The following is a 17,494-nucleotide window of genomic DNA, read 5'->3' as shown; positions in this document are numbered from 1 at the left end:
GGTTCTGATGATGCCTCTAGCATGACTGGACAGCCCAAAAAGAAAGCCAAACAGACATCTGCCGCAAAAAAGTTCGTTAAAAAGGTTATTCGGAAGCTTACTCCCGAAAAATCCTCTGCTGCTGAAACTTCTACTCGCCCTGCCACTCTGGCTCCTCCTGAAAATTCTTGTGCTCCCAGCAGCACGCAGGATATTGTCACTAATGTCAAAAATACGAGTGAGTTATATTCCTAGTATAGTACCAATGTATCACAGACCAATCATTATACAGGCTCCTTGGCATCTGTGAAGAGCATTGAACTTCCTGATTTGATCGAGGTTAATGACAGCGATGATGAGGAAGACACACCTTCAGTCACAGACACCGGTGCAGCTGAAGACAATGATGAATCGAAGCTTCGTATGTTCTTATTCTGATAGCATATCACATATTACTGATTATGTTCACAGAACGTGCACTGGCAACATGGAACGCACCGGTTTATGCCTTTTATTCGCCTATTCCCAGTATCGAATATCGTCAAGGCCGTAAATGCTACGTATGGACATGTCTTGCCAAGAATTGTCACCACGAGGTCAACCGCTTTCTCGACACGGCAGACGCTTCATCGACCAAGAATTTGCGCAATCATGTCAAGAAGTGCTGGGGGGAAGATGTTCTGAAAGCAGCAGATGCCGTCAAACATCTGCGTGATGCACGAAAGGTTGTCCAGACTCACCGTAACTCAGCTCAAAATGGTTCGATTACACAGGCATTCTCACGCGTTGAGGGAAAGGGCAGAGTCACGTATTCTCACCGTCAGCATACCAAACCTGAGGCCCGGTGAGCACAAGTCTATCCTTCAACTTCTTGTATGCTGACCATTCAATATAATAGTGCTGAGTTTGTTCGGTGGATCTCTGAGAGCTTACGCCCATTCGCAATTGCAAAGGATCGAGGCTTCAATTGCTTGATGAAAACAGGTCGCCCAGAATGCTATGTTCCTCATCCATCGACGATCTCTCGAGATGTCAAGACAGTGTTTGCAAAGTCGCGTAATCGCATTGCCAAGCTATTACAGGTGAGTCATATGGTATTTACGTGGAATAGAGCTAATAATGACGAACCAAGAACTATGATGGTCATTTGAGTTTTGCCACGGATGCCTGGACTTCACCGAATCACTGTCCATATGTTGCTGTTACGGTTCACTTTGAATATAAAGGTAAATCTATAAGCTTGTTGTTAGATTTTGTTGAGGTTGCAAAGGTACGATTAATTATACTCACCACATTGTACACCCAAGTAACGAAGTGCCATAGTCTCACACCGGTGCTAACCTGGCCGAAGCATTCGAGCAGATGCTAAACGAGTTTGGTATTGGTGAGAAGGTATGTGCTTTGCGAAAGATGAATAGGGATGAAACTCGCCTAACATAGAACATTAGATCCTGAGTATAACATGCGACAATGCAAGCAACAACGATACCATGATAGATGTTCTTGCTGAGAACATTCCCGCCTTTCCCGGAGAACAACACCGCACCCGATGCTTTGCTCACGTCATAAACCTTGTCGCGAAGAGCCTTTTGAACCAATTTGAGCCTCTCAAGAAGAAGAAAGAGGATGCAGTTAACAATATGGAACGTGATATCCTTGAACTGGCCAAGGGTTTGGAACAGGAGGATATGGAGATCCGTCAGGAAGAGGCTGAGGCTGCAACAGGTATCGCAGAGAAGGATGATACTGATGGCCTGATTGATGAGGTCGCGCTGTTAAGCATTGAGGAGCGGGAGAAACTGCAGGCTGAGACTCATGCTGTTCAAATGGCATTAGTTAAGGCATGTACCTAGAAATAAATTTAACATACCATGTCTCATCTCTCCACCTAGATTCGAAAACTTTCATTCAAAATAATCCATTCCAGCATGATACTTCTCCCTGAGTGGAAGAAATTTGTCGATGAGTTGAAGCTAGCCCAGAAGATGCTCCCACGCGATGTCTCGACCCGTTGGAACTCGACGTTCGATATGCTTGATGTAGCACTTGCATACAAGCCAGCCATAAAAGAGTTAACGGGTGATGATAATAGCGGAGTGACCGAGTATGAGCTATCGAGATCAGAGTGGACAGCGCTGGAAAACCTTTGTGACGTGTTAAAGGTGATTTTCCGTCACAATGTAACACTGTCACATCTTATTCTCGTACCACCAGGTTCTAAAAGATGCTACGCTATATTTCTCTCGTGCAACACCAAATCTCGCCACGGTGATACCTGCAATGGATCACATTGACCATGTCTTTGCGACCGCTTCCATCAACAAGGTCGGGCTATCACCTCCGGTTCGAGCAAGCCTTCTTGTCACAAAAAGGACCTTAAATTGGTACTACAGTATGACAGATGAATCGGATCTGTATCGCATAGCTATGGGTGAGCTATAATTGCATTATTTGTTCATTCCCTATGGCTAATATCCTCTCCTAGTTCTCCATCCCCGATACAAACTTGACTACTTCGTCGAAGCAAACTGGGAGGCGGGATGGATTGCAAATGCCCGAAGGCTGGTGCGAGAGGAATTCGAGTGCAAGTACAAAGGCTTGATGGATGATGTTATGGTTATAGAGGATGATGCTGAGGATGGCACACAGGTATGTCCTTTTCCAAGTCGTGTATATAGCTGATCACTCATGGCTACAGGCTCGTGCGTCGGATAACATCTTTGATAACCTGAGCAACATGAAGAAGCCCAAACGTGCTGATTTACGTGATGACTTGGATCGCTATCTCTCCACTGACACAGAGATTATGGATAATCCCCTGATGTGGTGGAAGGAGAAGCAGAGTATGTATCCCTGCCTCTCGAGGATGGCGTTAGATTATCTTTCTATCCCTGGTGTGTCACGCAATCTATTCTAGTTGATGTGATGGCTGATATGTACTCGCAGCTACTTCTGTGGATGTTGAGCGCACATTCAGCCGTGGATGCCTACTCATGTCGCACATTCGTAATAAGCTTACAGCTCAGACATCGCACGCACTCATGTGCTTGGGTCAATGGAGCCTTTACGGGTTCATTCACGATGCTGATATCCATGACGTTTCACTTCTCCCAGATTTGCCAGAGAGTGAGTGTCGTGCAGATGACGATTATTTGATGCCCGAAGGATGGGATAACATAATATAGGTCATGAGAATGTATATGTAGTTTGTTACAAAATTGAACAGCACTTACCTGCCAACCTGCCTGACCCTTGCATACCCGCCTGACCCGAACAAAACCCATACCCGTGACAGGGGTAGGGTCAGTAACGGGTAAGGGTATGGGTCGCCTCTTGTCAACCCGGGGGATACCCGTGCTATTCACTATGTACTCATGACATCAGCAAGCAGCCTGATAGGACAAATACATACTGGAGATATCAAGCGAATTCCTACAGTTGCACACACTCAATATTTTCCCTATCAAGAGAAATCAGGTATGTTATTCTCAAGTATATAATATATAATACATATACTGAGCTTTTTTTAGGAAATGCCTGTTTTCTGTGCTGCCCAGATTCATTCTTCCCTGGAGGTGTGAATCAACATGCTACAGGCACAATCTGCCCATTTTGCATACCATCAATCCCATTGGATCCCTTGAAGCCTCATAGCCTTCTTGCCCACATTGGAGCACACATCTTGAATGAATCAGATTTACCTTCAATGGAACCTTGTGGGCTTTGTGGTTCCCCATCATCTAGCTGTCAGTATTATTTGACAAGGAGTACTAAAGGGTCCACTCGGACCAAGATTGATTATCATACATCAAGGGGCTGTCGAAACCTAGCTGTCAGGTTTAATTACAGTGTTGCAAAGGTATCAAAGGAATCAGCACCTTGCTCTAATGTCCCGATTCGCTGTCCGATCTGTCCTCCAAATGCATTTGCAATCTGGAAGTACAATGCCAAATATCATTTTATCAATCAGCATCCCACAGTCCAATTAGATCAGTACAAAGATCTGTGGAACATCACAGAGTCAGAGATGAAGGCAATGAAAGAGGTCTGGAAAAACCGAACACAAATACCAAAAACGAGGGGTCCCAAAAAGAAGAAGGGTGGGCTTGGTACACTGGTAATGTCTAAAACTCACACAATTTCCCTTGTTCAAAGGTGTGTTCTTAATAGTATCAAACAACATTAGCATTGACATTTTGTAGGACATCCGATTTAATTTCAGGTGCTGGCAATAGGGACAGGGAGTCTGGTGAAAAGGATACATCCCCCCAAGGTGAAGAGAAAGATGAAATATCGAGCGTCCACAGCTTCAGTTCTGATTTGGGTGTTGTCCTCGATTTAGATCTGAACGAAATATCAGAACGCGAACCAACGCGAACAGAGACGGGCGTACCCAGAGTCAACGTTGGACTAGCGCCCGCACCCGCACCCATCACAGACCCATCCCCTGGCTCTGCATCCCTATCACTGTTCCTCGAACCCTCCTACAATACACTTGTCGGAGGGCAAGCGTCATCTTCCAGTTACAATGCAGTTCATTGCACCCTTCTTATCCACCCGCAAAGCTCCGAGTCATCTCACGCCCTCGAAAAGTCTATCCAACCCATTCCACAAGTTCCTGCCATGCTATCAGCTGGATGCTCTTCCCTTGCTTCTGATGAGCGCAATCCCGTCACAGAACATCAGCCGGATGATGTTGCCAACAGTACCAGAATACGACGATTAATGAGAAAGCGGAAGGCAATAGAGATGGGTCCATCTAGCAAATGCTTATGTGGTAATATGGTCCTAGAAGAGGAGCGCTCAGGGGCGGCAAAGTGTTCTTGGAAAAGCTGTGAAACAATCTGGGTGAGCATCACACTTATAAAGCTAAAAACTATACTCACAGTGCATCAAGTTCCATCTGGCGTGTCTTCAGGTGGAGTATGTGTCTTCCGGGTGGTCTTGCGGGGCATGTAGAAAAGGGAAGCGACGGATGAAGTAAAGGAAGCGAGTGCGTGATCGACCTGGGTCAGTTTTTCGAGTACTGCATTTATATCACAATGTTATAGACCACGCGATATAGTAGGAGTCCGGTCCACATAGATTCACATAGGTAAGGTGCTGCACGCAATAATATTTTGAATAATTGATCCTATGTGGTTGGTTAATACTTGTTGGAACCCTCTTGAGCCAAGTACGAAGTAAAACGATAGCTTTGCCTCACTTCTGCTGCTCGCTGTGGTCCCCGTCATGGTAAATGATCTCTTGTATCAGATCTTGTCGATTTCGGCAACGGACTTGTCCAGCAGATCTTGAAACTGCATGAGAATCAATGTATGGATGCGAAAGGACTGCAAAGAGTACGCACCACGTCGAGCTCAGCAGACCGCTTTCCGTTGCTCGTCTGATGGAGCTTGCAACACTGCATGCGTGATTCCTCCGCCTTAATTCCTGCGGTAGCGACGACCAGCTACTTGGCATTGAGCATCAGTTTGGGCATGGGAATCCTCAACGTCCGTGTATCCTACCTATGGGGCATGATGGTGTTGGTGTTGGTGTTGGTACCGATGGAAGGTATTTTTTGGCATCATGTATCGAAGCCTCGACATGCTTGAGGTTCTACTGCTTTCACCAGCCGGAATCAGCGAAACACTGAGACACTCACGTCAGAACGCGTTGATTTTGGGTCTCTTCTGCTAGGGCTCGGGAACGGGTCACGCTCATGAGTTGGTGTACATGGTTAACATGGGCCAAGCAAGTACGAAGCAGAAATGCGGTTTTATAACCAGACCCGCCGACTACTATACTCTAGTCGTTGTGAAGGATCTCCCTCTATTATCGAGAAATCCCCAACGTCTTCTTCATGTCCACTGAGATTTTGTCAATCTCGGCAACGGAACTATCGAGCAGATCTTGAAACTCAGCATACAGACAGGAAGGAGCTGCAAATAGTACACACCACTTCGAGTTCAACAGATCGCTTTTCATACTTGTCCTTCTTCGCGGTCGCCTGATAGAGCTTGTGCCATTGTACACACGCTTCCTTTCCTGCAGCAGCAACAGACGGCCGGATTGGCCAGGGATCGTCAACGTCCGTGTATCCTGTCTTTGGCATAATGGAAGGAATTTTAGCATCGTATGTGGCAGCTACAACGCGTTTGAGATTCTATTACTGTGATCAGCCTAAATCAACGAAACATAGAGACACTCACGTTCTCCTGGAATACCGTCACTACCACCTCATGCTCCGATGTCGCTACTACCTCTTCCAGTTTATGGTCTTGAACGTGGATGTTCGCCAGTAGGGTCCAGAATCGCGTGCAGAGGCGTCAACGAGGTTCAGTTTCAGTCATTCGGCTACAGACTTCATTCCTTCTGGCATTTATCGTGCTCGGCAATGTTGGCTGGGTTGGTGATGGTGAGTGGTTGATGGGAGCACGGAAGTCGAGAAGACGTCGATAAAGCCTGTTTGGCATAGTTTAGATGTTGGGTGAGAGATATTCGCGTTATGAGAGGCCGTATTGAAGGTTCGGCTGCCCTTATGACGAGGCGTCGAGACAAGGAGATACGAAGACGGAAAGGAGTTTGCATTTTGGGTTGGAGTGAAGGATTCGCCGGGTGATCGGTCCGATAACCGAGGCTTTTCACAACCACGATGGCACGGCCTACGCACTGTGAGTGTATATCCGTCTATACACTAATTCATACTCACCCTTTACAGTTCTGTCGATACCCCTTGGACAAACACACCCAACGCTACGTGCCCGAGTTGCCGATCTCCATGCCGCCCTCAACCTTCCTACGCCAGACTCTACACTGCTTGCAGGTCCTCAACGCGTGCACCTCACCCTCGGCGTCATGAACCTCACCCCCGAGTCTCTTCCAACTGCACTCGACCTCCTGAACCGCCTCCCGTCACTCCTCCCGCTCACAGACGTAGCCCCGACCGTTACCCTCGACAAGCTGGACGTCCTCAGAAGGGAATCTCGACGCCGTGCTCACGTTTTATGGGTTGGCCCGTCTCAACCTGAACCTTTATTCAGCCAAATCAACGAGATCTTCCGTCAAGAGGGCTTCATTACCGACACGCGTCCCCTCAAATTGCACATGACGCTCATGAACAGCACCTACAGAAGACCACGAACAAAACACCCTCTACCATTCGAATATGATGGTATCCTCAGGCAGGCAAGCGTGCTGGAGTGTTTTGGTGTGCAGGAGAGCGAGTACGCCGAGCTCCCGATGGCAGTCACGATGGGCTCGTACGCTGCGCCGAGAATTCATCTCTGTGAGATGGGAAGCTGGGACACGGACGGCGCGTATGTTAGCTGTGGAAGCGCGCCATTATCAACCAGTCCCCAGTTTTCCACCTAAATGTCAGCCTAACAACAAGCGCCCTTCAAACCTGCTTCTAACCATGCACTCTGGTGATCTCGGGCAACAAACGGGGATGGCGACGTCGATAGCGGCCCTCGGCGCGCTTGCAGGTCCGCTAATCTCTGGGGCGATCAATACAGCTACGGGTGTGTTTGAGGTGGTAGGATATTATGCAGGTATGAGTTTCCTTCCGCACTGATTATTTGAGGTCTTGCTGACAGCCACAAAACGCACAGGTAGCACCAACTTGCTCGCGGTGATATTGATGTTTGTTGTCCTAAACATGGTTGACATCATGACTAGAGTTATACATACACCCACGTACTACTTACTACTTTGTCGACTATGAATGCAGGAAACTGAAGCGTTTCCGATATCACTGTCTCCGGATCACTCGAAGGGACCTCAGGTCTAACAACAAGATATGACGAGACTGTAGCGAAGCTGTTGGAACTTTGCTTGATTGAATGTATAGTCGTCATAACATCATCACAATCTTACAATCCGCATCAGCGAGAAAAGAAACAAACTTTTCTAAACTGATACGTGGAAGATGCATAGTCGTACGTCTAGAGGTGAAAGAGCCTGGCTTGGAAGATAATTAGGACGATGAAGGCCAAGACTCGGAGAGTCTGAAAACCGATCGGCACTTTCAGAGTCCTGGCACTTCCAAGGAGTTGTAAGGAGGAGTTTTTATTCTGATCACTGTCCCTAAGAAGGAAACAAACCAGAATCCGTACTGCGTGCGTACTACCTACCTAATACACTACGCTACGATTCCGAACGAACATTGTGCCTCACTGATACAGCCGCGTCCCCGCAAGGTACGGCTTCTCAGCACTAGCGTCAACGCCGTGAGCAATGTTATAGATGCAAGTTACCATTATGAAGTCACCCCTTGATGCATATACATAGGGACTGCTTCTACTCGTTTCAACACTTCATATACATAGCGACCCAACCTCGGCGGTAGATCTGCATAGGTTAACAACGCGTGTAGTAGTTCCTTCGGCGATGAGGATTTACCACGAAAAGCGAGGTACAGTTTCCATATATCTGCTAAGAAACTGACCCGCAGATCTTGTAACGTTGCGTCAGGACAAGTGAATAGAGAACCTTAAGGCACGCCGGATCACTCGGTCCGAAGTGCAAGCTCAACTTCTCACGCAACATTATGTTGAACATCAACGTTCAACATGACGGGTTCACGCGCCCAGTCCGCCTCATTCGGGCTACCGGAGGTTAACTTCGAACATCTCTTTGGACTAGTTCCATCTCCTCTCGAGCAGGACCCTGATTCTGACATTCCTAAGCCAGACTCTTTGCCCATCACTTTCTTTGACAAACATTTGGATGACTCTTTAATTCTCAAGAAAGTCACGGTTCTACCCTCCCTCGTATCCACTCTCTCCGAAGCCCTGGATGACTACATTTCCACGTTTAATTCAAAGAACGAATCATTCTCTTCTCCCCGTCTTTATCTCAGCCCTGAGTTCTATGATTGCGTAGAACCTCCAAAAAATGCTGCCGACATCGCGGAAAGATATCGTCTTGGAGCACCTATTTTTCTACAAGCCGCCTCCATTCTGGTTATTCATCCAGATCAGCCTGACCTCAAGGCAGTGTTTTGGATGAATAAAGGACGTCCAGGGCCACCGGAAGGATTTCATTCACAAAAGCATTCCCTCAAGTATGATGCTCATACGAGAAAGGATATGCTTGAAAGGCTGGAACCTTGGAATCCGGACCAGAAGGCGCTTCTTCTGTCTATGTGGGACAATATCCCTGAACTGGCAATTTGGGACATATATGCGCTCCCCGGACAATATATTTTGGAGGATATGTCGCGTTTGGCTACTCTTGATGTCTTCCCTTGGAAGCACTGTGGCGTGTCGGGACACCGACAGTTTGCGGCTTCAACCCACGTATCGCGGCCGGACGTGTCGAAGTACCTCTGGGAAACTGCGTACGCGTCGTCTAGTGGCGTGGTCCCAGCTGGGGTCGATGCTGCTCATCCGCGTCGCAGCGAAAGGCTCAAGGGTCGACCATCTGCAAAGAGCTTACCTCAAGTTGCCCCAAAGAAAAAGTCCGCCCGTCCGTTACAAGTCAAAGAACCTGCCGCCCCAAAAATTGTTGTTCCCAAATCTGCACATGGGACGCAGAGATATAAAGCCAATGCTGCAGATTTCGTACAACGAGTATGCTTTCTTTCTTTCTTCGTGTAACTAACTAAACACTTGAATCCAGGCTTGGGCGCGCGCGGTCCACTCAGACTCGACCTTCATCATATTTGATTGCGGCAACTTTCTCAGAGTCGGTGTTCGACGGCGGAAAACTCAAACACTCTACATATCTGAGTTGGTTGACGTTCGAGATTGCTCTAATCCAACGTATGGAAAGCTTATGGTAGCGATCAATGTGGCAATCTTACATGATGTCATTGAACGTCTTCCACACATTGACCTGTCGCTAGCCAAAGGCAAGCGTCTGCATGCTGGCCAGTCCCGTAAACGGCCACGGGAGAATACCGAAGCAGCTGTTCCTGTTAGACGTTCTCGTCGTCGACTTGGAGAGGCAATCGACGAAGTCACATCAGAGGTAGGTAACACATCTAACACGACTTCTTCAAGCTGAACTCGACGCATAGGAGATAATAAATGAACTTCTGAATCGAAAAATTGCCCTGCTCTATTTGCAACACGGGAATTACCATTCTAGTTCGCCTTCATTCTTTAGAAGACCAAACAGCCTTGGTCGACAACGTTCGTATCGTTACGATGACTGCTTAACTCTTCTTCTTGGGAAGAAATTAGGTCAAGGCGCCATTGGGGAGGTATACGAGGCTCAAGTTGAGGTGGATATGCCCTCTGGACGTGTAGCGCACTATACAGAAAAGGTTATCGTCAAACTCGCGCTCTCGGGAGAACAGAAGGAGAGGTTACGTCATGAGTATTCGATATACCGACGTCTGCTATATGGGCCTGTACCCGTTGCAGCCGGGGATATCCCTATAGCTTTCGGATTTTTCGAAGACATCGAGTCCGATGCGGGAGCTCTAATTTTGAGCTACAATGGTCAATCATTGGCGTATCGTTCAGACCCGCCTGCCTCAGGAATCACTGTCTCTGAAGAAGAAAAGTGTGTTCAGATGATACAATTTCTATGCAGAGTCAAGACTAATGCATGTATCGCAGGGCTATATTACTCCGAATACTCGAGAGTATCCACGCAGCCGGCGTCGCTCATGGGGACATCCGAACGTGGAACATGGTCGCCGATGGGGAAGGAAAACTTTCTATAATTGACTTCGATAGGGCAAAGTTCAGGGGACACAAGTTACAAATGAAGGCTGAGCATGAGCGGTTGGAAGATCTATTAGATGGTGAGCCTATTGACGGCTTCTCCGTGACAAGCTATGAGGCATTGACAACAAGCGACGAGGCATCTTATTGATAATATACTTAGTATCTATTCCATAGTAAAGCGTCCATCATCTCTCTGTCCTCCTCAACTGCGGCATCCCACTGTCGTATCAGTTCCTTAAGGCTCGGGGAGGGACTGGGAATCCCGGTGGGTTTGGACGCGAATGCCTTTGGCCTCGATGTCTTCTCTACTCTCGAAGATGCGGCCTGGTGACCGCCGGTTTCATCTATCTTAGATAAGGACGGAGTAAGAACCTTGGATCGACTGCTCAGTCTCCATGGCCCTTCCGATCTTTCCTTTACAAGGCTATTCTTTCTTGCCGACAAGAGTCGATGGTCGCAAGCATTTTTCCAGCTAATCATGTGGATGTTCCACTGGCTCTTCTTTTCTCGCCCATTCCTTGTGACAAGAATATTCTCCGGAGTAAGGCTTCCGTGAGTGATCCTTATAGAGTGCATTGTTTGGACCGCTTTTTGAACCTGAGAACTATTATCCTTCAATAACTACATCGGATACGGCGATAGTGTCACTCACTAGACATCATTGGGAGTACGGTTTTTGAATTTTGCGGGAACCGAATCGCCACTATCCAAAAGCACGAGAACCGTACTGTCCCGGTGCTTGTAGAGTCCAAAATATTGGGGTATACCAAGGCTTTGAGCGATGGTTCCTATCTTCCGCAATTTGGTATACATATCGAATTCATTCCGAAGGCCGATTCTTTCTTGCCTAAGTCGACTGAACTTGATAACGATTCCCCGTACGGCAGTTTGACCATTGTCGACGTAACAATAATAGGAATGAGTGCTTTTCGAATAATGATCCATCACATGCACTTCCATTTCTGTGTCGTTCGGAGGACTTGCATTTGATCGTGTTACTGTCATACTGCTCGCTGGTCCCAAACGTTCGATATACGTTTTCCATGAAATCTTCAAGGAGTCTGCTTCTCGCAGTCGCTGGAAAAGCTGTTGCTCCTGATGAAGTATTGGTCACCAAAAATTCAGAGAGATATGATCGCACACTGCTCACCTCTGGAGTTAAAGTTATTTCGCTTCCTGAGCAATAGTCGTCGTTATCCTCATTGGCGTGGGCCGAAATCTCGGCTTTTGCTTCCTTTGGAGTCGTCGCAGACTCGGAAGGCTTCGGCGTCTTTGCGGTGTTTGGCGCCTTGTCTTGATATGGTTCTCCGCGGCCATATTCGAGTGTGTAAAGCTTGGGAAGGCGTGAGAGCGCTTTCAACCGTTTCGCACGAAGAATCACATCGTGGAGCGCCGCAATTTGTAGGCCAGTATGGATCTTGAAGTAACCTGCTGGGAGACTACTGGGGTCGTCTAGATCTATAAGCGGCGACAGGTAGAGACGTTGCAATTTTCGATCCCGTATGCCAATGAATTCTCGGCTCCCGGCATTCAAAACCATGAAAGTTGCATCGACGTTGACAGCTTCGGCCCATACCTGTTTCGCATATCAGACCTTATAACACAGAACAATGAGCAGAATTACAGGTACCTGTTGGATAATTTTCAACGCCTTTGTGAAGTCGCCTTTGTTAAACGAAAGCCTATGCCCAGAACCGTCATCGACACCTCCACTGGCTTCACATTCATCTTCACTATTGCCTCCCTCGACTTCATCTGATCCATCACCTAACTTTGGTTTCCTTTTGGTCCTCTTCGGTGTTTTTCTTTCACCACTTTTGAACTTCCATTCGCTTGTGTTTGGCGCGGAGGCTACAGAGAAATCGATATTAGATTTATCAAACCTGAACATACTTCTGTTGGAGACACCAGATTTGACGCCTTTGGCATCCTCCAAGATACCTCCATCCATGCCCGTTTTATGGCCCGTGACGGTGAACTGGAACCTGTTATTCGGCTTCTTGCAAAACCGTCCACCCGGACAACTCCGGATTGTAGGGCAGCGAACCCAAGGAAACTCTGATCCGGCCAAATGACTGATAGCCCGCATAACTCCTTCTCTCCCTGCGTTCATACTCTTGAACTCCCAGAACAGGAAGTCAGACAAGCCCATCTCAATGACGAGCTGAATATCACTGTCGAGACCTTTGGGAAGTTTGGCCTTTGCTATGGCATCTTTGTCAAGCGAGAGATATCCATCCGCCAGAGCGCAAGGCATCATGGATATAGGGTTATCACTGTATCGGAAAATGCTTGACCATTGATCAAGACCAGCGAATAGAGTCGAGGCAACCAGGGAGGAGAGCTTCTGTAGGTGACGATATTCGCGCTGAAGATCGGCCTCGGGGCCTATTGTGAAGCCTCCGTTTGCCCCCAAACGTAGGCGAACACGTTGTGGATAGAGATCATCGGAACCGGGCACTTGAGGTAGATTTCTAGTGCTTCCAGTCGAAGGGCGGAGCTTGGAGTCAACGACGCCAGCTAGTTGCTGGAGCATGTCCGGGAAAAGTACGACGTCTTTGAGAAGTAACTGGGAATGCATATGCATGTCGTACTGCGCAGGATCGCGGGTGCCCTCACTGCCCTCAAAACCCTCCGGTTTGATAAATTTAGGCCGATAGTTGAAGAGGAATTCCAGGGCTTGTAGGTCAACGTTAGTATTCGGAGTCAATAAACCAAGAGCCTGCTCACCGTCTTCTCCGGAGAACACATTTCTAGAAGGCGTGGACGCAGCGGAAGGGCCTGCCTGACGCTGACTACGGCGCGTTGATTTTGACATAGCGGGGTCGCGGGTAAGAGTAGAGAGTGGCTTGAATGGTTGTGTAGAACGCAAGGACAGAGAGTTTCGTCTGGCGATTTATACGTCACTGTAGCAACTCCCACAAGCCTTTAAAGTACATCGAGAGAACGCCCGTGAAATTTTCGTATCCACGTATACTCTGAGGAGACTGTTGTTCTTTGCAAAACCCTTATGCGAATCTGTGATCAGGTGTTATTAAAGCAAAGAGTTACTCACATGTGGGAGCGCCATTTAATGCAACAGAGTCCAGAGAGCTGCAGTGCCTCGAAGAAAACAATAGTCTCTATACCGGTCTATCCAGAGAAGGGAAGTCCTCAAAGCGCAAGTCAGCGGATCCGAGAAAAGAACAATGAGATCAACTGGACCAGAGGGATCAGGCCGCACGTCCACGATGGCGAGAAGGGCCGTAAAACGTGGGATAACGGTGACTGACGGCATCCCATTCATTTGCGTAGCGTGCGAAGCTTCGTCGTGATGATACCGGCGCCTGAGGTCATCATGTCCTAAATAGACCATACTAGGATAACATCAAGTTTCTAGCCCATGAATTAGCCCAGCATATGCAGAACGGAGCAGAACGGTGACAACAAATCACCGCGTTCAAGAGTATTAAGGCACTTGCAATGTATACCACGAGAAAGTGTCCCTACATGATGGAATTAACGCGCAGCACAGGGTAGTCGAGTCAAACTGACAAGGGTCGAGCGATAGCCAGTACGGACACTCCACGCACATTCCATATGACCGCAATCCCCTAGAAACGGCTGCAGCGGTAAATCTGCATTACATTGCACATTCCTGAAGTTCAGGAATCACGAAATAGTTAACAGAACTTGACAGGATCTAAGTATAGAGACAGAACTGAAATGAGCTAGTGGACAGTCCTCAAAAATGTCTGACGTGATGAAGAAAAGAGATCGGTGATCGATCCGATCGGCCCGCTTTCAGTGCTTTGATTGATTGTTGATCCCACCGGCGACTAGCCACTCTGCCTAAAGAAGTACAAAGCACTCTAGATGTTGCGGCGCACGGATATGGTCGATCATCTTTGGGATAATTAAATTGATCTCCATGGGTATGTTTTCCCTCTTGTTCGAGCAAAGCTTGCAAGTGACCGTAACGGTACAGTCTGTGCGGTCCATGTCTTCTGCCATGATATACAAGTTGAGGACTGACTGGCGAACTTTAATGGTCCGACTCAAATATATCCCTCAGCACCATCAATGAAGCCTGAACATGAAACCACATAGACACCACTCCCTTGACGCAGGGACACATTACGTTCTCAGGTGTACTGGAATGGTAGACTGGAATCCGGCGTTACGTACAGCGACGGTGGTGGGGGGAGAACCAAAAATGAGGACCATGCAATAATAACACTCGGGCGGATACTCAATCCTAGCCTTGAAGCGCTTGGTCCCTCACACCGTTAGGATCAATCCCAGCGACAAAGGTATCCCGGTATCATTTTCAGGAACGAGTAGGGGATAGCATCAATGGATGTGTTTTCACAAACGATGAACGAATCTGGGTCGTCCGCCTCGATATCTGATGCATCCGAGACGCAAGCCCAAAGGGAGGTGCTCAGACGCCGATCCACGATCCTGAAATATGAAGGTATACGATCCGTCGGATGCATGCAGGGAAACATAGTTATAGCTGCCAGAGAGTCGTTACACATGCTTTCAAGGGCGGATGAGAGGGAACTGGACAGCTGCATCGCGTAGGACTTCGGGAGCAGGCTTCAAGCATTGAAGCCTGGATGATGGTTGTAATGGTAGTTGGTGTACGTCAGGTCGCGGCTGTCTATCAATCTCCTCTTGAACGAAATCCGTATGCTGCGAGTGTTCGTAGTGCTGAGTTGGAGCTTACGCCTGAGGCAAGCTAAATAAGTACATGGTGGGAAGATTTGGACACTTTATCAGACTTGCGCTAGGAAAGTAGAAGCCAATCTTCCTTCTTCAAATCAGCCACGATGGAGATCTACCAAATGTGATCATGCCAGGCGCTGAAGTGTGTACAGATGGTGATGTGCTGACGGAATTTGGATAGCACTTGTTGGCAGATTTTATACACCAGTGGAAAGGGCAAGTGATGGCTGCGTCAATCTGGTAGCAGTGCGCTCAGAAAGAGAGGGAGAAACTATGGAGAGTGCCAGCGATACTGAGCAACATCCCAAAAGGACGGTAGCATCAAGGAGAGGGAAGGCAACATGACAGTAGCCTAAACGATTGCTGTCGATAACTTTGAGGTGTTGGTGTTGGTACGATAGAAGGCAGTTTAGCATCATAGATAGCAGCTCGGACGTGCCTGAAATTCTACTGCTTTCATCAGCCTAAATTAATGGAGAGCTGAGAACACTCACGTCCTCATCAAACACTGTCACGATGAGCATAGTCCCATCGCAAACCCAGACGGTGGCGAACTGCTCCAGTTTTTGACCTTGGACGGGGACGTTAGCCGGTAAGGCGGGTGCCCCACGTCCACAAGCACGAGCAGAGGTGTCAACGCTGTCCAGCCTCGATCATTCGACTACAGACTTCATTTTTCCCATGACTTTTCTTGCTTAGCGACGTCGGTTACCAGAGTTAGTGACTCATGGGTGCTGAAAGCCTGGTTTTGGGGAAGACGTCGACTGGGCTTTCTTGGCTTGGGTTCTACATTGTGGGAGGGGTACTCCGGCTGTCAAAGGGCGGATTAAAAATTTCGCTGCTAGTACAATGAGGAAGGGGAGACGTGAACGCAGGAGAGTCTGTATTTTGGATTGAGGATATACAGGTATTTCTCGTGTTCGGCGATGTGGTTTAAGGGAGGAAGTTGACTGGTTTTTTGGTGTAGGTCCGGTGTTGATAGAGGGGTACTCGCATTAGTAGAGGCCATGCTAAAAGTTTATTAGCTGCCCTTATGACGAGGTGTCAAGACAAGGAGATACGAAAACGGAAGAGAGTTTGCAGTTTCAAAGTTGGGTTGGAGAAATGAATTCGCCGGCTTATTCGGGACGATAACCGATCCTTTTTCACAACCACGATAGCAAGACCTACGCACTGTGAGTGTATGCGTCTACGCGCTAATCCCAGCTCACCATTTGCAGTTCTGTCGATACCCCTCGGTCAAACTCACCCGACTCTCCGCGCCCGAGTTGCTGATCTCCATGCCGCCCTCAACCTTCCTACACCAGACTCCACGCTGCTCGCAGGTCCTCAACGCATGCACCTCACCTTCAGCGTCATGAATCTCACTTCCGAGTCCTTTCCGATTGCACTTGACCTCCTGCACCGCCTCCCGACTCTCCTCCCGCTCACAGACGTAGCCCCGACCGTCACCCTCGACACATTCGACGTCCTCAGAAGGGAATCCCGCCGTCGCGTCCACGTCTTATGGATTGGCCCATCTCAACCCATGCCTTTGTTCAGCCAAATCAATGAGATCTTCCGCGAAGAGGGCTCCATAACTGACACGCGTCCCCTCAAGCTACACATGACACTCATGAACAGCACATACAGAAGACCTCGAACGAAACGCCCTCTACCATTCGAATATGATGGTATCCTCAGGCAGGCAGGCGTGCTGAAATGTTTTCGTGTGCAGGAGAACGAGTACGTTGAGCTCCCGATGGCAGTTACGATGGGCTCGTACGACGCACCCAGAGTTCATCTCTGTGAGATGGGAAGCTGGGACACGGACGGCGCGTATGTCAGCTGCGGCAGTGTGCCATTATCAACTAATCCAACGTCCGCATAGCCAGTCGACTGCCGATTTCATTTTCTCCTGACATTTATGGTCCTCGGCAACGTCGGTTGGGTTGGTGAGCGGTTGTTGGGAACCTGGTTTTAAGGAGGTCATCGACTGGGCCTTTTTGGCGTAGTTTCTTTGTTGTGGGAAGGATATTCGCGTTATGAGAGGCCTTATAGAAGGCTTGGCTGCCTTTACGACGAGGTGTCGGGACAGGGAGATACGAGAACGTAAAAAACAAGTCTGCATTTTGGCAGTGAAAAGATTCGCTGGCTACTCG

The 17,494-nt window shown here is 48.2% G+C and overlaps 8 protein-coding genes across 8 annotated transcripts; 6 read left to right on the top strand and 2 right to left on the bottom strand.

Annotated features, from left to right (window-relative positions):
- Positions 1–1,427: 1,427 nt before the first annotated feature.
- Positions 1,428–1,583, top strand: EV420DRAFT_1222563 (uncharacterized protein; the record flags this gene model as incomplete). Its single annotated transcript, XM_060466474.1, has 1 exon — positions 1,428–1,583. A coding segment is annotated over one exon (156 nt), but the record flags the coding sequence as incomplete, so codon positions are not given.
- A 426-nt stretch (positions 1,584–2,009) lies between these two features.
- Positions 2,010–2,661, top strand: EV420DRAFT_1280747 (uncharacterized protein; the record flags this gene model as incomplete). The annotated part of the gene is made up of 3 exons (XM_060468218.1): positions 2,010–2,132; positions 2,194–2,410; positions 2,465–2,661. 3 exons carry the CDS (start codon positions 2,010–2,012, stop codon positions 2,659–2,661), a joined length of 537 nt encoding a protein of 178 aa, XP_060322573.1.
- Positions 2,662–5,231: 2,570 nt separating this feature from the next.
- Positions 5,232–6,076, bottom strand: EV420DRAFT_1652086 (uncharacterized protein; the record flags this gene model as incomplete). The annotated part of the gene is made up of 3 exons (XM_060478608.1): positions 5,232–5,279; positions 5,330–5,431; positions 5,921–6,076. 3 exons carry the CDS (start codon positions 6,074–6,076, stop codon positions 5,232–5,234), a joined length of 306 nt encoding a protein of 101 aa, XP_060322572.1.
- Positions 6,077–6,580: 504 nt separating this feature from the next.
- Positions 6,581–7,459, top strand: EV420DRAFT_201058 (kinase A anchor protein). The gene is made up of 2 exons (XM_060481185.1): positions 6,581–6,635; positions 6,683–7,459. The coding sequence occupies exons 1-2, from the start codon at positions 6,617–6,619 to the stop codon at positions 7,333–7,335; spliced, it is 672 nt and encodes a 223-aa protein (XP_060322571.1). The 5' UTR covers positions 6,581–6,616; the 3' UTR covers positions 7,336–7,459.
- EV420DRAFT_1588511 (uncharacterized protein) lies at positions 7,351–7,806 on the top strand. Its single transcript, XM_060474859.1, has 2 exons — positions 7,351–7,514; positions 7,575–7,806. Exons 1-2 carry the CDS (start codon positions 7,379–7,381, stop codon positions 7,685–7,687), a joined length of 249 nt encoding a protein of 82 aa, XP_060322570.1. The 5' UTR covers positions 7,351–7,378; the 3' UTR covers positions 7,688–7,806.
- A 728-nt stretch (positions 7,807–8,534) lies between these two features.
- EV420DRAFT_1669942 (uncharacterized protein) lies at positions 8,535–10,942 on the top strand (the record flags this gene model as incomplete). Its single annotated transcript, XM_060479038.1, has 4 exons — positions 8,535–9,536; positions 9,586–9,936; positions 9,986–10,476; positions 10,533–10,942. 4 exons carry the CDS (start codon positions 8,535–8,537, stop codon positions 10,789–10,791), a joined length of 2,103 nt encoding a protein of 700 aa, XP_060322569.1. The 3' UTR covers positions 10,792–10,942.
- Positions 10,943–10,975: 33 nt separating this feature from the next.
- EV420DRAFT_1588509 (uncharacterized protein) lies at positions 10,976–13,461 on the bottom strand (the record flags this gene model as incomplete). Its single annotated transcript, XM_060474858.1, has 5 exons — positions 10,976–11,247; positions 11,296–11,738; positions 11,794–12,219; positions 12,274–13,322; positions 13,374–13,461. Coding segments are annotated over 5 exons (2,278 nt in total), but the record flags the coding sequence as incomplete, so codon positions are not given.
- A 3,120-nt stretch (positions 13,462–16,581) lies between these two features.
- EV420DRAFT_1588500 (uncharacterized protein) lies at positions 16,582–17,419 on the top strand. Its single transcript, XM_060474857.1, has one exon. It carries the CDS (start codon positions 16,711–16,713, stop codon positions 17,221–17,223), a length of 513 nt encoding a protein of 170 aa, XP_060322567.1. The 5' UTR covers positions 16,582–16,710; the 3' UTR covers positions 17,224–17,419.
- Positions 17,420–17,494: the final 75 nt, after the last annotated feature.

The sequence above is a fragment of the Desarmillaria tabescens genome, assembly GCF_030435595.1.
Source record: "Desarmillaria tabescens strain CCBAS 213 chromosome Unknown EV420scaffold_113, whole genome shotgun sequence".
Taxonomy (NCBI): Eukaryota; Fungi; Basidiomycota; class Agaricomycetes; order Agaricales; family Physalacriaceae; genus Desarmillaria; species Desarmillaria tabescens.
This window is presented reverse-complemented; position numbering and strand designations above follow the sequence as displayed.